At 37.0% G+C, this 24,297-nt stretch overlaps 1 protein-coding gene across 2 annotated transcripts in view; it reads left to right on the plus strand.

Annotated features, from left to right (window-relative positions):
- Positions 1–16,169, plus strand: part of LOC124615343 (optineurin) — a 141,695-nt gene extending 125,526 nt beyond the window's left edge. The window contains exons 12-13 of one of the 2 annotated variants that reach the window (XM_047143149.1): positions 12,090–12,210; positions 15,877–16,013. In XM_047143149.1, the coding sequence (XP_046999105.1) occupies positions 12,090–12,209 (120 nt within the window). In that variant the 3' untranslated portion in view covers position 12,210; positions 15,877–16,013. Of the gene's footprint in view, positions 1–12,089; positions 12,211–15,876 lie in introns of both variants that reach the window. The other variant, XM_047143150.1, reaches the window with a different exon arrangement.
- Positions 16,170–24,297: the final 8,128 nt, after the last annotated feature.

Here is a 24,297-nt window from a genome sequence, read left to right on the forward strand (position 1 = left end):
GCGAAACCTGGACGTTGTATCGCTGCGATCTGAAGAAACTAGAACGCTTCAACCAACAGAAGCTAAGATATATCATGAACCTGAAATGGGATGACTTCATATCCAACATGGCTGTTCTAGAGAAAGCAAAAATGCATAGCATGGAAGCTCTTATCATTGGGCATCAACTCAGATGGGTCGGACATGTCCAGCGGATGAAAAATGACAGACTTCCACGCCAAATGCTGTACAGCGAAGTGAGCACAGGTAAAAGGCCACGAGGTGCCCCTCTCAAACGTTATAAGGATCAGTACAAGAAAAATCTGAAAAACTTGAACATCGATCCGAGTAACTGGTCCACAATAGCAGAAGACCGAAGTCGCTGGCGCTCAGTTACCTCAAATGCTCTTCAAAACTTTGAGCTGGAACGTCGAAGAATGGAGAATGACAAACGCCAGAGATGTAAACTCCTCCAGGCTCAGCCACGTCCTCCACCTTCCATCAGCTGTAATGTCTGTGGCCGCCTGTTCCACGCTAGGATTGGATTGCTAAGCCATCAACGACACTTCCACGCCTGAACCGTGACAAAGGAAATCTCAGGAGAGAAATGAAAACTCGGATACGAGTATCAGCCGACGACGATCATACAAAAAAAAATCAGTCTATCAAATTATGTACACTTTAACCAGTTCCTTTATTTCACATATTCTCTTTACAGATATCTCTGAAATTGTAGCCTAACTGTGTTTGTGTGCATCAAATGTGTGTAATTCCTCAATGCAACTTAGCCTTGATCTCCAGACATAACAGTTAGTAATTAAAATACCAAAAGAGCCCATTAGTCCACTCTCTTAGTGCAGCAGAATAATAATTATCTGTATTTACACAATCTCAACAGCAATCTTCAGTGCAAACTCTGCACTGACCAGGTCTCGGACTCTGAGACAATTATGTTGGGCAATATGATACTGTTAAAAACTTTTAACTGCCTCTATCATGTAGCATCACATTTGCATTAAACAAAACAACAAATTAAACCAAAATTAAATTTTTGTGTAGCTTTTTTTCCATGTCTGATAACACTTCGATTTTCATACCTCTCATCATGAAAAAGTCGTGTAATTTCAGTTTTCATACTGATCTTTTGTCTCAAATGTACACAACTATTTATGGTCTATTTTGTGAAGCTTTCACCAGTGCAGCTTGGACAAACATTCATAAATGAATAAAAAACAATATTTCTTGCTTGTGGAATCATAATTTTCATCTTCCAGGGGCAAAAGAGTTAATAGATTCAAAAGGTGGACAAAGGTGTACAGAAGGATGGTGGAAATTCTGCAGAAAGAGGCATTGGAGGGATTGGGAGGTCAGAGATAGTGCATCACTAAATGTTGTGTACTACAGTTCAAAGAAGGTAGAAGGGCAGAAAAAGGCTGAGGGGGAGCTAACATGGGTGGAGTCATAGTTAGCACAATAAAAGGATATGTGGGAGTGTACATTACAATCTCTGGAGATAGCTGAAACAGGCCCTTGTTACATAGCAGGTGCTCAGATTTCAAGAGTCATGCTATATAACAAACTCAGCAACTGGGTACTAAATTCTAATAAGCTGTACAGCTTTTGCCAAGCCTGGAAGGACAGTCCACAGCTTATGAGGTGTGATCAGAATGTAATGGGATATAATAAACAAGTCCCAGCTTATCTGAAATTTGTAATGCGTCACTAATTCAAGGCATTTTTCCAGAGAGATTGAAGTATGCCATTGTTAAACCCCTCTGTAACAAAGGTGAAAGGAGAGATGTCAATAACCACTGACCTGTTTCAGTACAGATGTCATTTTCCAAAGTTTTCGAGAAAATAATCCCACCTGACGAGAGAGGTTCCACATCGCACCCCTTCAGATTCAGTGGTAAGATGGCCCTGTGGATACCCTGTCAAAAACTGAACACAGATCAAGCATGAAAACGGGATGAAGGTGTACTGGGCAGTGAAAAATAGAAACAGTGAATGGTCCAAGAGCTGTGTATGAAACACCCCCCCCCCCCCCCAACACACACACACACACAATTATGAACTGTGCATCTCATCATTGAAACATTTGTTCTCTTTCTGTAGTTTTGGTAGGTTTCATACTATACATTGATTACAGAATATGAGTCGTGTAGTAAGAATACATTTCCGTCACAAGTAAATGTGATGAACAGTGTGAGCAGTCGAGATACCAGATAGATGTCTCACAGAAATGAAAACAACAAATAAACGGGTGTGAACTATGTTACAACAAATGAATTCAAGAGTCAAGACTTTCAAAACGGAATGCAACATCAAAAATGTTAAAAACGTACGTTTTGACAGAGCACAGAGAAACTGTGTTATTGTAAAACTGTTGTATTCATTTGTTGCGGCTTATGTGACAAACTATTATGTTTTCATCATTTCGTTGGAAGTGTTCACATTCACAGAGACACCCAAATCAGGCAAGGAGGTATCTCCAACACCAGGTGTACAAGTTAGGGGCATGATGCACCAGACATGTTTTCTGGTGGACAATTCGGATGACTTCTCGCCTTGTCATAAAATGTTTGTGGTTCCCATTTGAAAGTCACTTCCTTTCGTTTGCTAATAAAGTAGTTGTGCAGGATCAAATTTGATTATAGGTCCCTTCCTTACAACTCGCTGTTGCAAATGGACGTTACACCATGACACAAAAACAAATCTGAATACAGTGCACAGCAAAGAAGGAAAAAACATGAAGGAGTTTGGACTACAGCTTGTCTGCTTTGCAGTCCAACACCACGACCACTTATCCACAACACCATTGCTCTTCTTTCCTACTCTATGTTGCGCTTCTTGTGCTTGAACTGTTCACTTTTTGGCTTTTTCACAGTTCAGTACAATTTCTTTCTGTTTTTACACTTGATCTCTGTTCAGTTTTTGGCAGGGTGTCCACTGCACCCTCTTACCACCAAAACTGCAGGGGGTATGATGGGGAGTTTCCCTTGTGAGTATCAATAATATCCTCAATAAATCACAGTTTTGATTTTAGAAGAGTAGCTCAGCTGAAAATGCCATTTACATGTTTCCTCATCAAATTTTATGAGAATTAAATAACAAAATAGCATATGGCAGATATGCTGGACTCACCTCTGCCAAAATCAGCAGAATTCTCTTGAAACACAACATAGAAGCATATTTTGCCTACCTACTAAAATTGGGGCAATGCTGGGGAATGTAAAGGTGCTGCGGAAGCCAGGTATTTACAACATGCAGTGCCAGTGTGGGATATCACACGTCGACTATACCACCAGGACAGTAGATGTTAGGTGTAAAGAACACCAGAGGCACACCAGACTTAGACAGCCAACCAAATCGTCAGTAGCAGAGCATTGCCTAGAACTCAGTCACTCAATGAACTACAATGACACAAAGATTGTGACAGACCACGAGATATTGTAACAGTGTCATAAAAGAATCTATTGAGACCAGTCATGGAGAATCTCATCAGCTGTGACACTGGATGCCAGCTAATTGCTGCCTGGAATCCAGCACTTGAGCTGTTTAAAACCCAGTGGTGGCAACATCAAGATTCCATGAAAAATACAAATGGGAGTGCAGACTAAGAAAACAACCCTTGGACAGAGCACCAGACAAAGCAGTCCAGACCATAGGTGATATGTCACAAAACATGCCTAACAGTAGCAGATGTAGGACTCGGAACCTGACTGTTCTCACAGAGGAGACAAAAGCGTGTGGAATGCCTGATGAAAAGTGCAATACAGATGCCTGCTCCAACAGGGATAGGCTTCACACACAACGCCCAAGGCGACCGGAGGATGGCCAAGGCAGCTGCAGTTGGCGGACAGAATGCTGGGTGCAGTGCGGATGTGAAACAGAGCATCAGACAACAGGTGTGATACCAGAGGATGGGCAGAGTAAGTGTGGATGGCGATTGGAGCACCATCAGCAAGAGAGGACAGCCAGAGCTGCCCCTGGTGGGTGTGGACGGTAAACAGAGTGCCTGACGTAGTGAGGACCAAAAGCAGGGTGCAGTCACACCATTGAAATATTGTGCGAGAACAATGTGAACAGTCGGCAGAAGACTTGCTTATTCAGCATGTCAATAAGTTTATTACTTAATTAAATAACTATATAAGGTAATGTTAATATGATCAGCAGAACTTCATAGCCTCTTTAGGAAATTCTTCATGTACAGAGACTTAATTGTAAGTTTTAATGTTAACAAATTTGTACACATTTCGATTTTACAGTATGTGATGTATCTGGAACTATGATTTGTGATAGAGCTAAGTGCACAGAGATATGGAGATTAAAATCTGTTAAACATTAATATTGGCTAGACTATCCCAGTTTCACAGGCGAAATACCCACAGACTTCAAGAAGAATATAATAATTCCAATCCCAAAGAAAGCAGGTGTTGACAGATGTGAAAATTACCGAACTATCAGTTTAATAAGTCACAGCTGCAAAATACTAACGCGAATTCTTTACAGACGAATGGAAAAACTGGTAGAAGCGGACCTTGGGGAAGATCAGTTTGGATTCCGTAGAAATGTTGGAACACGTGAGGCAATACTAACCTTACAACTTATCTTAGAAGAAAGATTAAGAAAAGGCAAACCTACATTTCTAGCATTTGTAGACTTAGAGAAAGCTTTTGACAATGTTGACTGGGATACTCTCTTTCAAATTCTGAAGGTGGCAGGGGTAAAATACAGGGAGCGAAAGCCTATTTACAATTTGTACAGAAACCAGATGGCAGTTGTAAGAGTCGAGGGGCACAAAAGGGAAGCAGTGGTTGGGAAGGCAGTGAGACAGGGTTGTAGCCTCTCCCCGATGTTATTCAATCTGTATATTGAGCAAGCAGTAAAGGAAACAAAAGAAAAATTCGGAGTAGGTATTAAAATTCGTGGAGAAGAAGTAAAAACTTTGAGGTTCGCCGATGACATTGTAATTCTGTCAGAGACAGCAAAGGACTTGGAAGAGCAGTTAAACGGAATGGACAGTGTCTTGAAAGGAGGATATAAGATGAACATCAACAAAAGCAAAACGAGGATAATGGAATGTAGTCAAATTAAATCGGGTGATGCTGAGGGGATTAGATTAGGAAATGAGACACTTAAAGTAGTAAAGGAGTTTTGCTATTTAGGGAGTAAAATAACTGGTGATGGTCGAAGTAGAGAGGATATAAAATGTAGACTGGCAATGGCAAGGAAATCGTTTCTGAAGAAGAGAAATTTGTTAACATCGAGTATAGATTTAAGTGTCAGGAAGTCGTTTCTGAAAGTATTTGTATGGAGTGTAGCCATGTATGGAAGTGAAACATGGACGATAACCAGTTTGGACAAGAAGAGAATAGAAGCTTTCGAAATGTGGTGCTACAGAAGAATGCTGAAGATAAGGTGGGTACATCACGTAACTAATGAGGAGGTATTGAAAAGGATTGGGGAGAAGAGAAGTTTGTGGCACAACTTGACCAGAAGAAGGGATCGGTTGGTAGGACATGTTTTGAGGCATCAAGGGATCACAAGTTTAGCATTGGAGGGCAGCGTGGAGGGTAAAAATCGTAGAGGGAGACCAAGAGATCAATACACTAAGCAGATTCAGAAGGATGTAGGTTGCAGTAGGTACTGGGAGATGAAGAAGCTTGCACAGGATAGAGTAGCATGGAGAGCTGCATCAAACCAGTCTCAGGACTAAAGACCACACAACAACACATGCCAGTTTCAGAAAAAAAGGAAAAACGGCACACACATGTTGAACATAACATTGAAAAACTTCAGCAGCTTGGTTGTGCAGTGTAGGGTATTGCTCATGAGGTAACATTTTATATTGGACAAACAGCTCATTGAACTGGATGCTACACTGTGTGTCTTCATTCGTGCAAGGTCTTGGTGTAGCTTTGATAAGTGTTTCAGTTACTGAAATAGAATTAATCATGTCTGGTCTACAGTTTACTGCCTTGAGTGTAGGAATAATTGCATGGTTTTTTCATAGGTTTAATTTTTTCTTTAGAAACATCAGCTTCGTCTGCCATATGTTATGTAGTGGTTCTGCCCTTACATTGAGAGAGAAATAGTGGTGTAGATCATAAAAGTGAAGTCAGCAGTCCAACAAAGATACAGATCCACTTGCCCTCTTTTTCACTCCTCATCAGGTATGTTGTGACATCTTTCTGCAAATTAAGAAACCTCTTCAGGACTTGTTTGCAAGTTAACCACCTAACTTTGGAGTGATATAGAACATCAGCATATTTGCTTTTGACATCAGCCAAGAATTCCTTAAATATATGTCTCATTCCAAAAGTGAAAAATCCAGGATGGAATGTAACAATATTATGAAAAGGATAGTTGCTACTCACCATATGGCGGAGATGCTGAGTCGCAGATAAGCACAACTAAAAGACTATCACAAAATGAACTTTCGGCTAACAAGGCCTTTTGTCAAAAATAGACACACACACACACACACACACACACACACACACACACACACACACACACACAAAGTGCAAGCACGCACGCTCGCGAGAACAGTCTCTTCACAGTTTCAGCTGCCAGAGACTGTGAGTGAGTGAGTGCGTGCGTGTGCATGTGTGTGTATGTGCGCGCGCGCGGTGTCCATTTTTGACACACGCCTTGTTGGCCGAAATCTCATTTTGTGACAGTCATCTGTGACTCAGCATCTCCGCTATAAGTTGAGTAGCAACTAGCCTTTCCATAATACTGATATCTCAGTATGTGTACCAAATGTAGTTCACGGACAACCACCTCCATTATATCAATTATTTTAATGGACAAGCAAATTCTTTATTCAGATGATAATTTTCAGATTGCTGATTACAGTGATTTGTTTAGTATTTCTGGGAAATGTATGGATTAAAAGTAGCAGCCATTTGAACTTATCATAACAGCATGTAATGGTATCTTTGATCGAGCTAGTTAGTGGTTTTTGAAGTATTGAGACATGCTATTACAAAGCTTGACTTTAGACTTCATATTAACACATTTTAATTTTCAGGAACAAAATTTTCAGGAAACTAATTAACATAAAAGATAACGAGTAGTGAAATTCAGATGCACCCAATGTTACTTTTGCTTTTTGAGCCATTATACCTTTGTAAGTTCCAAGTGTGACATTATACTTTGGTTGCCCTGGACTGAATGAAACCCGTCACTAATCAGTTACACTTCTAATAAGTTTGCTTATATTATCATAATTTCAAATATGGCAACTGTACTTCCCTAGGTAATTCCCAGCGTTGACACACACAATATTACTGTGACCATTCATAACTTACTAACTAGCTACTCATAATGTAAACTAAATTATTGCCTGAACCTACAGCTCCTCAGCTATAGAGAACTTCAACCATAACTGTTTCATAAACGTATATTTTCCAAAATCCAAAAATATTCGTACACAAGTCTTTAGATAACCCACCCCACCCAAAAATTTTTAGTATATGGCTAGCCATTACCGTTCTAACTTTTATGTAATGAGCCTGCGTACCACACTCATCACACTAACATCTCTGCATCAGTATCAACAGTCATGTAGTAAAGTTGGTGTCTCCATTCGATGCGAGTTTATACTCATTTGGATCAAGTCACGCAGTGAAAAGCATAAAACTCCATCTGTCATCATGGTATGAATAACTTTTTAATAGATTTCGGCGTACACTACATATACATGATATGGATAAATAGACTCAAAATTGTGTGCGTGTGTGTCGGTCATTCAGTATGTATCTCAATCACTGAAGTCTCTTGAACCAAAGCCATAATTTCTGAACTTCTCAATTTTTACTTGATTATTCCAAAAAATTGAGAACTCCCTGTTGATTATTCCTATCAAAATTTCACATATTTGTTTCATTTATCGAAACTGGTTAGTTACCAATATACTTGTTTTAAAGCATTGTTACTTGGTATCATTCAAAGAGAAACATACACACATAAGTTTTTACTTCATGAATCGGTTAATCAATATATTTCACGAAAAATAGTATGTGATTATCTGTTACAGATAATGTATTACGTGTAGTACTATGGGTTACGTATACTACTTCAGTGTTGTCACAGATCATATAGGCATATTATCACAACAAAAACCAGTCAGAGTTGCAATTGTGATCTTTCTTTCTTTTTTCTTGATTAATTTCGGACTATGACCCATGCAGATCATCCAGATAACAAAATGGTATTTCCAAAAATTCCTGCTTTGTCTTCTCTTACAAAAAATGATTCTAATAAATACCTCTCTACAGCAATAAAGTCACTACATAATTAACGAACATTTATGTCTCCTTACAAACAGACAAAAGCTTATTTACTATATTTTAGTGTTCCAGGTGAGGATACTATTTTACTTTAAAACCACTTGCTTTTCTCCAATCTAGCATGGAAGTATCTATTTATAAATATGTCCCTGCATGAAAATTATTAAGGATCGCATAACAAGTTATTTGGCTTTTTTTTACTTTGACTTGAAGGTCAATATGGCAATATTTTTTTTTATAGCAATGGCACATTACTACAGCAAATGGATTTTACTTTTGTTTTAATTTAAACACATAACTTTAAATTTAGCCTCAGACATTTATATGAATGATACTGTGTGTATTGTTGCTCTGCATTTTTTTCACCTACTGTTGCTGTATAACTTTCATATTGTTTAATGCATTCTGAATTTTACAAATCATTGAACTGGAAAAGATTTTGTAATTATTTACAAATATTTCATCATTATAAAATCCAAAACTGTATAAGACATTTGTCATGAGTTTGGTAGACAGAGCATATACTTCCATCCTCTTATTGGCGTATAGAAAATAGTGGATGATGATTTTTTTTTCCTTGCAATCTAAGAACGGGACAGATAAAGAAAGGAGTGATTAAAGAAAGGAAAAATGAAATCTACCCACAGAACTCACCTAGTACTGTGTTCATGGAAGTTCAGTGAGCCCTCTACCTGTTCATGGATTCTCAGTGACTCAGACCCCCTGCTCCTCCATCTAGTTTTGCTGTTTTAAGTGAAATCGAATATTTAATTTTTGAAACATTTGGCAGCCCATTGCAAGTAAGTACAAAATCTTTGAACATTACAAGTTTTCAAACAACACGTCATTGAGCATCGTATTCACATTGAAAATTATCTCCTGCACATTTACGTTAGAAACAGCTTTCTTCAAACAGTTCACTTCATTGCCAACTTCAAAAATTTTGGACATAGCTCTACTGGTAAGTTAACAAAGCCTTATTTATGTTGCCAGTCATTCCAGATGTTTCATTCCTTGCTGGAATATCCTTCATCTCAACTTTACTAATTGCATTTCATTTATTTTACACAATTTTTACTTTCCTCAATAATAATGCCATCGGCTTTGCCAACAGTTTTATTTAATACAGGTATACATGTTGTTTCAACTTGTACAGAGGTAAGAGCATCTGCATCAACAGTTTTCTGAACTATCCTCAGATTCTGAACATCAGAGGTATCTTTTCACTCTGTTAGGGAAGTCATATCATAATTATTGATATTAAAACAGGTTTGATCTACCTCTGCAACTTCAAGATGGCCAGAATTAACATCAACTTCCATCTTTTTACTACAGTTGTTTTTCATTTAAATTCCTTCGTATATCGCGTCATTTTCAGAAGCATCTCATTTCGAAGCCAAAGTTTTGCCATATTTTTGTAACTTTTTTCTAAACTAAAGTTTACTGAATTGATCTTTTTGCCCAAATTATTAATGTTGATACTAACTGCACTAACTTCTTTGTTAGTTTTGTGCAGTTTTAAATCTGGATTACCAATGTCACCTTTATTGTCCTTTTTGAGATCACTATTATTTGTGTCCATCCCTACCTTTAACTACCCATAAGCTGTTCTAATAGTGATGTAATGTTATCAACCGCACACGTTTCTTTTACCTCTTGACTACTTCATATAACACCTGTTTAATATTAATTTCCTCCTCCACTTCAGAACTATCGTCTTATTTAAGATTTTAGTATCTAATGGGTGAAGCTCCTAACATTTCATTATTGGATGAAGTTCGTGCATACTCTGCAGCAATTTACTTTTAGATTAATGAATGTAAACATGATAGGACAAGCACCGGAGATGAAGCACGCTCCAGCTGTCTAATTGTGGTCACCACAGAGGAAACCATGGACAAAATCCATGGTATGATAATGGAAGACCATTGAATAAAAGTTCGGGAGATGACTGAATGAGTGCATAGTATCCTGCATGGAGAATTGGCTGTGAAGAAACTGTGTGCAAAGTGGGTGCCGCAATTGCTTACAGTTGACCAAAAGTGCATCCGGCACAACATTTCAGCATAATTGCAGTCTACAAGACTTTTTGTGCCGATTTGTGACTGTTGATGAAACCTGGATCCATCATTACACACCAGAATCAAAATGACAGTCAACCAATGGACAAAGGCTGGTGAAAGTGTAACGAAGAAGGCAAGGACCATTTTGTCATCTTCTGGTAAGGTGATGGCCACCGTTCTTCGGGATTCCCAAGGAATAATCCTCACTGATTACTTGGAAAAAAGCAGAACCATAACTGAACCCTAATATACTTCATTGTTGGATTTTTTGAAACTTGTGTTGGCTGAAAAAGACCAAGGTTGGCACGCAAAAAAAGAGCTCTGTCATCAAGATAGTGCACCATCCCAAAAATCAGCAATAACAATAGTGAAAGTGTGTGAATTGGGCTTTCAGTTGGTTCCTCATCCACCCTATTTACAAGACTTAGTTCTAGGTAACATCTTCCTGTTCCCTGACTTGAAGCTTTGGCTTGCTAGGAAGAAATTTTCATCAAATGAGGAAGTGATAGGCAGTCAGTGAGTATTTTGCAGAGTTTGACAGAACCTATTTTTCCAATGGAATGAGAAAGTCGGAGAATCGCTGGACTTAGTGTATATCCCTCAAAGGAGACACTGTGAAGAAGTAATGAGAGTTATTTGCGAAACACACATTTTTTTCTTGCCTTTTCACCAGGATAAACCAACCTCAAATTTACAAGTACAGTTGCTGTATTTTAAATAATGATAATTTATGCATAATTGATTAATGATGTCTGTCATTCAATCCTGGGCAATTAGTGTGTATTGTCAAAAGTGGGAATTAAACAGGTCTAATGGCTCAAAAAGCAAAAGTAATATTGGGCATGTCTGAATTTTGATACTTATTATCTTTTAAGTTGACTAGTTTCCTTAAAATTGAAATATGTTACTGTGAAGTCAGAAGCTATAGCTTTCTAATGATATGTGTCTATATCCCCAAAACAACTTTTTCTCACTAAAAATCTACAATTGCATGCCATTATGATAATTTCAGTTCTTCATTAATTTTAATCACAGTGGTTCACAGTGAAACTAAATCAACATACTCAAAAGTATCATCTGAATAATGCATTTGCATGTAATAGGGCCTGAATAAAATATTGATTAATTTGGGCATTCACTACATACACATGATATGGATCAACATTCTCAAAATGAAAAATGAGGAACAGCAGGGGGAAGATTTCAAGTGTGCTGTGTTTCTCGATGTTAACTAGGAAACTGCTTGGCATGTGATCAGGGACTGTCTTAGTGTAGCAGCATCCAGCTGTAATCTTATTTTTCCTCCTACTCCTCAGCTCCATTCACCGCTGCACTCAGAGTGCTATGCGGGACTGCAGCCTGAGCACTCGCACCCACGCAGTGCTATTTGTCCAGGGTTTGCTCTACAATATCTATTGCCCCAAGAGACTTTTTTTTATCTTCCAGCAGCATAACCAGCCTGTCTTATCGGTGCAATTTCCTTGAGTTGCCTTCCACATCTGATTCCTTAATCATGCCCTCACTGGTTCCTTCCATGGTCCATTACAAACTTGCCAATATCTGTTTGTAATGAAATAATGGGCACTTCGTGTAGTTTGAAGTGCTACTCTGTCACCATATTCTTGTGTGTGCTGTATAAATGTCAGTCACAATTGATATCGCTGTTTAATTCCCAGGTGAATTTTTCGCTTTCTCGATTTTTCTGCAGTGTGAGTTAGACTTAAGAGAAATCTCATGTGTCTTACAGATATACAATGAAGAAATCCCCCCTCGAAAAAAATATGACTGTCCAAAGTGCAATAGGCAATTTCCAAGGTTGGATCATTTAGAACTTCATGTGGAAACTTGTCTTAACCTGACAAACTGAGGTAAGAAACATTATGATAAATTTGTATGCAACAGACAGAAAAACATTCAAATGAGAGAAACCTGAACTTGTTATTCAAATTTTATTTTAGCAGTACAGATCATAATGTTCTGGTGTACTCGCTTCAAAATTTCAAGTTATCATCTTGATGCATTTAAAATAATTTGTTTGGATCTCATATGAGAAATGGTTAATTATGCATTGTTGTGAAAATATTGTTATACAAAGAAAAGATATTTGATGAAAGGTGTGGTCTAGCTGGTGGCACGTGGCATTTCGAATTGAGAGATTGTTTAGCTTGTTGTGGAGGATAAATTGTAATCTATGTTTACAGATTATAGGCATGGTCCAGAGTACTTTTTCTTAGTTTTTGTAGCTCATGCTATACTGTTTCATGTACTAAAAGTAATTATAACTGTGAAATTTTTATTTACCATTAGAACAGTATCTGAAATAAGTGACAGTTCATCACGAAAAGTAGTCTACTTCACATATTTTCATACGCTTATGTTGTATGGTATTATTTTTTGGGGTAATTCTTCTGATTCATAAAGGGTATTTTTGGCTCAAAAAAGGGCTGTTCGAGCTATATGTGGTGTAAGTTCGAGAACCTCTTGTCGGCCCCCTATTCAATAGTTCAAGAATTCTGACATTGCCCTCACAGTATATATTTTCTTTAATGTCTTTTGTTGTTAGCAATATTAGCTTATTCCCAAGAGTTAGCAGCTTTCACTCAATTAATACTAGGCAGAAATCAAATCTGCACGTGGAATGCACTTCCTTGACTCTTGTCCAGAAAGGAGTGTAGTATTCTGCTGCATCCATTTTCAGTAAGCTAAAACAAGAACTCAAAAATCTTAGCAGTAGCCCAAACACTTTTAAATCTAAACTGAAGAGTTTCCTCATGGCTCACTCCTATTCTGTCGAGGAGCTCCTGGAAGAGCTGAAAAATTAAGCAAATTCCAGTGTTACATTGTTGATTTTCTTTATTTAAACTTACGACTTGTTGCCTGAATATGTTTCTTATATTTCATTTTATCTGTTTCTACTAACGTGTTATAATTTCATGTATTGACTTGTTCCATGACCATGGAGACTTCTCCTTAATTTGGTCCCACGGAACAATAAATAAATATATATATAAAAAAAGGAAGTATCTACCTATAGTAGTGCATTAGACAACATTGACGCTGTCACTTATTAGTATGGCCAGTGAAGTGAGAATGGTTTGTTAAAAAGAGACATTTTGTCCATTGTAAAGTAGGCAGGAGATTGACAACTCAAACTCCCACTCATTTGTAAAGAGCTCTTAAATTTTGTTTCTCACATAGCACATGTAAGTAAACAATAAAATCTGCTGGTAAAACACACACACACACACACACACACACACACACACACAGAGAGAGAGAGAGAGAGAGAGAGAGAGAGAGAGAGAGAGAGAGAGAGGGAGGGAGGGGGGGGGGGGGGGAGTTAAAGCTAAATATGTGACTGACCCCTTTTACAGACCAAGTAAGCTGTAAATAAACACTGCCGTTTGACAAAGAAACTGTACTATTATACAAGTGCACTACAAATAAATAACATCTTCAAGACATTTTTCTTTAGAATAAATTGATGAGTTGTGTACAATATTAACTGATAAAGTATATACACTTGTGTAGAGTGCCACACTTACGGGCTTCCAACTAACTTACGAATTTTGCCCATATTCTATATTGCTTTACCACCATCAAACCCGTCTTGGAATGTTTGGCCCTAGACAAACTGTGGGCAGTGGTAAACGTAATATCTACTAACGGACTCGCCCAGCAATGCAGCACATGAACCTGTGCACTCATTTTAGCACACACACCATCTGAAACTCCCACTATAAATCCAGTGCTTCTGAACTCTGAATTTGGGCCATGTGATGTCTTATGCTGCAGTAGTTTCTCTTTCCTTTTGCATTTTTCTAATACTTTCCATTTACTTTTCTTGAGTGCATTTTATTTATCCTTACTATGGATGTGTAATTTTTTTTTTTTATTTTATTTATTTATTTTTCCTTCTCTGTCGTACACAGTGAAGGTGAAGCACTTTTTTTCTGCCTCTTATCTTTTCCTTACAGCTGGTTCCAGTCATTTGAGTGGAGTTTCAGCTTTCACTTTTTTCTGAATGTTGTGTGTATATTATTGTTGATATTCTTTAATCTTAGGTATTATTGTTAGCTGTCACTTTCAGTTCCTTTCCTCTTCCTTGACCCACTGAGAGAGAGACACACCATTTTCCCGATAAGTGCATAAATTTTGTTTTCTTCTGGTATACCAGGCTGCTTCTCCTGAGAGAAACCACCCTAAAGATTCAAAACCTCAAGACTAAGTATTTATTATTTTTGTGTGTGTGTGTGTGTGTGTCAGTGAGAGAGACAGATGTTAATCAAATAATGAATGATTTCACAGAACTAGGCTGGACTTGTAAATTATTTGACAGTTCAGCTGTGTGAGAATTTGTATTATTAAAGTAAAGGAAAGAAGAATTACAGAAATTAAGACAAGATCAGCAAAGAGAAACCAGTGGATGTTGTAGGTGATGTATTGTGAATGGATAAAGAGAGACTTGAAGAGCAGTATTGTTAGGAACTTAATAGGGTTTCAGCTGAAATACACGGAAAGATTTTAAGATAAATACTCACTATATTGTCAAGGAATTGAATGGTAGGCATGTATGTAAACGCAGTTTAGCTTTTGGATAGGGTCTTCTTTCAGAGCACACACACACACACACACACACACACACACACAGTCAAGAACAAAAGCTAAATGAAAAGTTCCAGGTCTTGTTCTTGTACTTGTCTGCCCTGGATAGTATAAAAGAAAATAATTATCATACACAACTGAAATGAAGATGGAAAAATGATCATTTTTTACACTAATTCACCTCTCATAAGTTTTCTTTGTGTCTTTGTTACCTGCAGAAATTTTGTCTCCAATGGATTCTGTTGTTGTAGCACCTTAACAGTGACCTGTTAATTTGTATGAAGAACTAGTAGTTCCTTAAAAATTGCAGTTCCATGTTCAGCACAACTTCAGTTCTAGTTTGACTACTCCCCCATAATAAGTATGTCAATTCCTTCAGCTTCGTAGGTTGGAAGTTTTTTATTTATTTGACAACATGTTGTACCATTTATTAAGAAATTCTACACTCATAAATTTTTCATACAAACATAACTTCGTTAACTTTGACATACTCACCTTACATGTGAGAATGACTATGTCATTAATAAATTCTTTATCTCTCTCGCAAACTTTGTATAAGTAGTCAGATATTTCCTGAAACAATATTGGAATGGTTTTTATGCGTGAACAATGAAGTCACTGTTTCTAGAGTGCATACAAAATTACTTCTCTTGAGTTGTTGTTGTTATTTATATTTGAACAAACAACAACACTGTCTGTGGCATTTGTTGCAACATATAGATGGTTGTTTGAGCTGTTGAACATGTTCATCAGCATACTTAATGGTGTTGGGTAGTTTTTGATATCTGCAGCAGTTTGAAATAATTAAAAACCTTCTCTTCCTGTTGAAACATCCTTACACATTATAACAACTCCTAAGAAATTTTTAAATTTATTGGTGAGGCAATAAATGAAGAATTCTGATTAATAAGCATTTGTTTCCTTCGTAGGAAAGACAGGTGAACGACCTGTACCATTGCCCAAAGTGCAACATGAGTTTCTTTGTACTTCAAGCTCTGGAACGGCATGTGGATAGATGTCTGGATCTGCAGATGTTCCCTGAATGAAGTGCCAACAACAGCTAGAAGATAATTAATTAAACATTTATTTTCATGTAACGAAACCTGCTTAAACTGTATATAGTCTTCTAGTTATGAGAGTGGTTAATAGCATTTCCCATATGTACTTGTACAGCGTTCAGAAACAAATTCTATGTATGTTGCATCATAAAAATTTTATAATATATTTGTCTACATAATTATCCTATTTGCAGTTTTCTACCATCTTTAACTTTCTGGGGGACCTTTTTCATTTCTTTATTCTTTCAGTGGCTTTCAGGTAGACTTCAAATTGGTGTTATGTGTTAGCACTCAGTTTCCTTCTGCAGCCCATGTGATACATGTTCAGTTTGTATTTTATTTGATGAAAAACTCTTCATGACATAATGTTCGTACATGGTTTCTGAATATTGTTTGAGGTGCTCCCATAGTTACCACTTCTGTTGTATACTGTGTATGTGTGATTAGTATATATTTTATTATGCAGTTTTGTTCAGTCATTGTCAGATGGTGCATTTGTGACCATTATCTTCTGTTAGTGTATAATTCTTCAGTGGAGATTTAATTCGGAGACAATCAGTGATTTAAAACAAAATAAGTTATTGATATCCCATATATTACTGTAGCCTTTTTATTAACTTCCACAAAAATTTAAAATAACTTTTTAGTTAGCACAGAGAAATGAGGGAAAGCAGTTTTGCCACAATCTACAGCTCGTACAATGTGTTCATACAATCATTTGGAATTTACAGATTCATTACAAACCAAACAAACCCTGGTAACTTTCAATCATTTGCTGCCTTTTTTTGCTCACCTTTACTGATAGCAAATTGCTAATAACTTTCATTTTTACATGTGCGATCACTGTTAAAATTTAGCAATCATGCACAGAAAATTGTTTACTTTTTCATTAATATTTCCCTTTAATTTTTGCCAAATTGCACTCGACTGATGAAATTTGGTTCATGACATCACTTATAAGTGTTTTGTTCTAGTTTGCGACAAAGTCAGTGAGTTGCAGTGTGCTTTTCTGATACTGTGATCATAGTATTAGCAGTCTACTAAGTCAGTTTATGTCCAGGAAAGGGAATTGACTGAGGTTTACTTTGAGAAATCAACTGAGGTTTATTGTGAGTGAAGAGATCCAATAATTTGCCTGTTGTAACTATAATTATTTGCTACAGATACTGTTTTGTTGTATGTAGTCTGCCAGTATGGTTTAATTCACATGAACTAAATTGCACAGCTGTGGCTATTTATTTAATACCATCATGGTGCAGTATGGTAGTTTGCATTTTCTTTTTAGGCCAGTGGTTTGATCTTTATCCCACTTGATAATGTTCATACAATGTTTTGCATTTATTGTAATAAACTATTTATAAGAACAGTCATAAATTTTCTCTCTGTATATGTTAAATGTTAGGCCAAAACATGAGGCTGCTGTAATATTAAGCAGCATGCCAGTACCTTATTGAAATGAATGTTGAGCTTAAGTAATTAACAATAACTCATTTACTGGTATGAGTTACAAAAAGTAAAAATCTGTACACCTAGCAACAGATACCACTTTGCTGTTTTTGGTCACATTTTTCATTGTTACATTAGTTTCTCTACTGATATAAAGTAAATTACATGTAGCATTATATTTCTTGTCACACAACTCATTTTCTGTATGATTACAGGATGTATTCATAAGTATGTTTATTAAATTGCTACTGAGCTTATTTTAGAAACTAGGGTGTAATATTTGACATCTATGGGAGTTCTCAAACTAATTCCATCATTATAAGATTGTTCCTTGCAAAAATTTGTTTCAATTTGAGTTGCCAGTAATGTAAATCTAGGAAAGAAATGAGTTTCTTTTAATGACCAGTTACCATCTCTGATGCTGTTGTATATTTTACAATCACTTATTATTATTATTATTATTATTATTATTATTATTATTATTGTTATCATTATTGACTATCCTAGTGCTTCCATTGGTTTCATTAATACTGTTCATATGATGCCTGTATTTTATTAATATTTCAAATTTTATGAGCAGATATGTATATCACAAAACTATTTCATTTTTATTACATTAATAGAAGTCTTTCATCCATTAAAAACGTGTTTTAAACTGGAAAGTAACATTTTATACTCGTACCCAACTGTTCTAAGATGTATTAAATCTGTAAGTAAGGAGAATTAGAAATAGATTTCATATTTCAAACATTTTGATTGTTTTAAATTATATATTGATGCATACTTGCCAAACCCAGCTAAGCAGCTGACTATATATATATATATATATATATATATATATATATAATATGTGTGTGTGTGTGTGTGTGTGTGCAAATTTAGAAGTCAGAAACCCAGGAATCATCTGCATTCTTATATTCCCATCTGCTGCTGATCCCTTTTTATTTAAAGGAAGTTTTTGACAGTCATCTGACTGATTATGTAAGGTTTTAATATCAATAAAAACTGAGAGGAACGTGTTCACTGTTATTAAGCAACAAAGTAAATTTGTGTGTGTACAAAATGGCGTAGTGGCTTAGGGGAATTGTTGGAGCTCTATCAGAAAAAATATAACACAGTGGTATGTTGTTGTTGCAGACAGTGACTCTGTAAAGTGTTTCCTTCACATGTAGTTCAGCAGTCACAATAAATTGTTCAAAAGAAGTCATTGCCCACTTCCGACTATGAAATGTTTGTTGAAGTGTGTTATCAGTAAAGTTCAACTTGCATTTCATTCTTGAGTGAGCATCTTGAACTACACTAAAACGTTGTTTGTAGCCATTTGATGCTGTAACATGGTAGGAAAGTTCTGGTAGAATGTAAATAATTTAGGAATGAAGAAGCTTTTAGTCATCAGTATGCACACACAAAAGAGAAAGTAAATTTGCTAGCTTTCAGAATCAATCCATTCATGAGCTATAGTACAAATACACAGATGAAACATTGTACAAATACACAGATAAAATGCACACACAGGTGGACACACAATGCCGTGATTGCAGTTTGATAGATCGACTGGATGGGATGGGGTGCGCAGAGAGAGCACGGTGGAGAGGCAGAAGGCAGGAAGATGTATGGGGAGTGGGAAGTTAGTGGGTTGGAGGGAGACACTTGGTTTGGTGGCTAGGAGTGTGGGTGGCAGGTGTACATGCTAGGAATGTGATGCACAGATGCCAGGGCTGGTGGGCAGGGCAGGGTGGCCACAGACTGGGAGTATCTGGAATTACCAGGGAATTTTATGCAACCAGGAAATATCTGGGAATGTTTTTGTGAGTGCCGTATATATGTTAAAAAATTACCACAGCATGGTCTTCACAACATAGCATGCCATCTATGGACTGCAGCTGGAAGCTTACTGCACATCATTGTTTGGGATAATATCGTATTTGTTAAGAACTGTAGTCATGCCTCTGTGTTCTGTTACAGATACTCTGGAAACTTTGAATTGTGAAACATACTACATGTACCTGGGATGAATTGCCTAAAACTTGCTATTGAAGATGTGCGGTTTTCTCAGAATGGATCGGTAGTGAAGGGCTCGTGTTGTCAGCCAATCAACAGATTGTAGTAATACTTAGGAAGTTTATTTTTTGTGCTAACATACACTTTTTGAATGGAACAATGCCTGTTGACATTAAAAAACTGAAAGTAGGATAAATTAGAACGTCAGTGGTGTTAGCTGCAGCATTCTAGACTGAGCTGTTTATGAGATATATTATGAAAATTTCCCACACAGACTCTTGTACAATACTTGTGGTGTACTAAAGAGCAACACAAGTGCATACAATAGTTATATGGATTCTGACCAGTACCAAGACAATTGACAATCACAAGTTGTGTTCAAAATTACCACCAGCAGTGGCAGTACACACTTCCAGTCTGGTATAGAACGACTGCTGCACGCCGTGCTAGTATTTCAGCAGAGACCTCAACAGGCTGCAGTAACATGTTGTTGCATAGCATCAGGTATAGTTGGTATGTCCTTGTAGACAGCATCTTTCACCTTTCCCCACAGAAAAATGTCTACAGGCGTCAAATCCGGAGAACGAGAAGGCCAAGGCACAGGTCCTCTGCGTCCAATTCAACGATGCAACCATCATGTTGGTACCACAGGTTCTGGCTAGTCTGCAGAGGAATTTCTTCAAGCATCTGTGGAAGATAGTTGTTAGGAGGCTGTGATACCTGTGTGCATTCAGTGTCCCGTCTATGAAACAACGGCCTATGAGCTGATGGTTCACTATCCCACACCACAGGTTTACGCTCCATGGACACTGACGTTTCACCTACCCAAAAGAACAGACACCATATATATATGTGTGTGTGTGTGTGTGTGTGTGTGTGTGTGTGTGTGTGTATGGCATCCTAGGGTATTTCCTGCTGTTTAAATGTTCGCTGTGTCCTAATGGCATAGTGGTCAGAGCAACTGCCTAGTAAGCAGGAGACCTGGGTTCAAATCTTGTCCAGCACAATTTTTCACCTTCCCCCATTGCTTTCAGTCAATGCCTGCACATAGCCAATGTCTGAGTCCTTTGTGTCTTAATGGCTGCTGGATCAGAAAATGGTGTCTACTCTTTTGGGCATGTGTTTGTCTTTAGGGACATGACCAAAAGAAATGACACTGTGTACGAGTTGACGGCATACCTTCTGTGGTGCTTTTATGCAGCCAAAGCAATTACTTTTGATGCTAGTCCAGTTTATGTGTAGAAACACGAAACAAAAATATTTATTTAGAATTATTGTTGTTATTTTGTACTCAGTGGAACATTGTGATTAAACACATGAGTTTCCTGTTGTTATTGATAAGTGCAAAAGTTGTTTACGACTTACAAAAACACGTGTTATGTAAGTTTGATGAAATATTGAAGCAATGTTTGATGTATTCTTGTTTTGTTATTTCTTATTATTTTACCTTTTCGTTGAAAGCTACTTCAGCCTTTTCTAGCTCTATATGATAAATCTGTATTGTTTTCTTTATTTGTACGACAACACTCCTTTGTTTCACTTCACAGATCAACGATATTTGCATAAGACATGAATTATGCATTGACAAATTCAGTTTTTCTATAAATACTCTTTATTCTTTGGTAACAGACATTTCTGGATGGTTCACCACTTCTGGTTCTTAGGGGAATCTAGTGAGACACATCTCACATACATAAAGAAATCTATCTATGAAGTAACACCAAATAGATATGCAACACTATGTATGTATGGGAAGTGTGGCTATGATCTTAACTGACCAAAGCTATTAGGAAAACTACCATTGTTACACATACTTATGGTAGCCAGTGAGGGGGACATAAAAAAAAAAAGAAAAAGAGAAATATTAATGGTGCACATTGTGTACTTGTAGTGTTAGGTTGTACCACTGGAGGGCTGTTGTAGGATTTCTCTCGAATCATTCTGCCAGGCGACATTACCCGACAGCGACTAATGTGGTTTCTCTAGCAGCTCTGTGAGTGCGCATACAGAGCAGATGTGACAAGGAAGTAGCTACTTCTTACAAACAATGTACACTATGAAATTTTGTTGTTTTACTCGGCAAGAACGCAGTGGAAATTGTGATGATACAAACTTCTTACGAAGATCATGCTCTTAGTAAAAACTCAAGTGTACAAATGGTTTTCTTGGTTTAAAAAGGGAGAAATGGCCACCAAAGATCAGCCTCATGCTAGTCACCCCTTAATTGCTCGAAGCGAGAGCATCGGCAAAAATCTCTGATGCAGTCAATGGAGGACATCAACCAAATTGAGGACTTATCCAGGGCGTCCTGAGCTCAATTCAGTGCATTTTGACCATTGGTTTTGGGATGCGAAGAGGGGCAGCAAAGTCTGTGCTGAGACTTCTCACTGGAGATCAGACGGATCATCGTGCTCGAGACTGTCATGAAATGAAGGACCATTCAAAGACAACTAAATTATCATAGACGATGATTCATGATGCTGTGGGTATGATCCAGAAAGTAAACAACAGTCGATCCCATGGAAGTCAACTGGATCGTCTTGTCCGGAAAAAAATCGGTATGTGAAATTGAATGTGAAAACATCGATCAGGTTTTTTGACATCAAAGGTATCATGTGCTCAGAATTTGTCCCTTAAAAACCAGGCAGTAAGCCACCAATTCTATTTGGAGGTTATGAAAAGACTGTGCAAAATTTTGGCATGAAAACGTTCGACTTGGTGGAATTCAGGTGAGCAGTTACTGCATCATGACAACACACCTGTGCACACAGCTCTCAGTATTTGTCAGTTTCAGGCATCAGCAAAGATGACTAACTTGACCCACACACCCTATTAGGCAGATTTAGCATCCTTTGACTTATTCCTGTTCCCAAGAATAAAAAGAGACTTGAAAGGGAAGGGTTTGCCGATGTCGAAGACGTAAATCCAGTGTCACGAAGACGCTAGCGGGTATCAAAGTGGACAAATTGAAAAGATGCTTCTGACACTGGAATGAACATTTTGACAAGTGAAGTAATGCTAATGGAGAGTACTTTGAAGTATATTAAGGCTGTATTTGAAAAACAACAAAGTAAATGATTTCTACAAAGAAATTCCAGTTACTTTTAGGTTCCACTTTGAACAGTAGTGTACAGTTGTTTTGCAACACTACTTATAAGTCAATGTGCTCAGCTGGAAGTGACATATAATCATTTTAGAAAATGTTCATTGATAGTGAAATAGCCAGAAGAATGGAACAGCAGTGAACTAAAATTGTGTACTCAATTCTCTATGGGATTGCTCCCATATAAAGATAGACTGGTGGAATCTATTACTTCTCATAATTGTTTTGTTATAGGATTTGATATGTCATTCGTTGAAGTTTGTCAAGTACCTCAGATGGATATAAGTTCACAATTCTGAAACAATTTTTTTTTTTTGGGGGGGGGGGGGGGGGGTGAAATGAAGTTTGTAGATGATGATTAACATTTACTTTTCTTCATTGTTCATTGTTGATATGCTTCTGTTGTTCAAGGCAATGCTTCTACCTCTTACGTGCCTTAATAAAATTTTACAAATCTCAATGGATAGATCAAATATTATCATAAATTTTTCAGAGATCTGACATCTGAGCTGCAGTCTACTAAAGAAATCAATGCTCCAATGTTACTTGATTTGTGCAGTTGTGCTTTCCTTATTATGCATGGTACATTTAAATGTGGATCTGAAGCAACTAATTGAATATTGTCAATTGTTAAGGTCAACTTATTATCTGTTTGAGGATGTACTAGCTTGTTGCACTCAGTTAACAGAATATTCAGGATCAAATATTTATCTTCAAAAGTTTTGTGCAGTCAGTTGGGTAGAAAATGAAAGTGTTGCTGCTCGGGCTATTGAAGTTATTTGGAATATTAAAAAACGGTGGCAGGTTTACAGCATGCTAATAAACTGAGTAGCACCAGCTTCAAGATTGTAACTGGGGCTCTTTCAGATTCTTTTCAGTAGAATTCTGTCTGTCATTAGCAGCTGAGTCACAACTATTCCTAAAAGAATATCAAATGAATGTTCCTGTGGCACCATATCTGCATAGCTCTGTAGTAACAGTTATTCAAAATATAATGTGAAGATGTGTCAAAACAGATGTTCTGAAGTGTGTTGACTCCTTATTAAGTATAGACTTAAGTGATAAAAACAATCGAATAGACTTAGGATTTGGGTTTTTTTTTTTTTTTTTTTTTTTTTTTTTTTTTTTTTTTTTTTTTACAGTTTAGAAAAGTTGCTGCAACTGCTTTCATGTTTTTATCCCAAAGTCAGACGTTGGAGATTGAAAAGTCTCCTCACTATTCTGAATGAAAATAATTGAATCATTGGTATTGCAGCTGATGAAATTACTGTAGATTTCAACAATTTATGTTCTCAACCTTCAGCACAACTACTCCTCAAAAATTATTCACAGGCTAACTAACATTTAGATAATTTTTAGAATGAATTATTTCTTACACACACCAATCCACAACTGTTAAAGATAGTTACAATTTCATTTCGTAGCAGTGCATGGTCTTTCACTCAATTCTGAATGCTTAGTTGAGAATATGAAAAATGAGACTTTAACTGCTCAAAGATTAATATGTGAATCTGTCATAAATGAAACAAATGAAGATGTTGCAAATCCTGATGTTCCAAAATCATTAATTCAGTCTTACCGGAACTCGCGTTCAGAATTATCAGAAGAATTTGAATGTCAAAAAAAAGAAGCTGCAATAACTGAATTTAGAAGATTTGAAAAGAAAACATGTAAGGGATGGAAGGGGGGGGGGGGGGGTGCTAGCTCATACTAAGCTTATTTCGTTGGTATTCATTTTAAAT

The sequence above is a fragment of the Schistocerca americana genome, chromosome 5 (genome assembly GCF_021461395.2).
Source record: "Schistocerca americana isolate TAMUIC-IGC-003095 chromosome 5, iqSchAmer2.1, whole genome shotgun sequence".
Classification (NCBI taxonomy): Eukaryota; Metazoa; Arthropoda; class Insecta; order Orthoptera; family Acrididae; genus Schistocerca; species Schistocerca americana.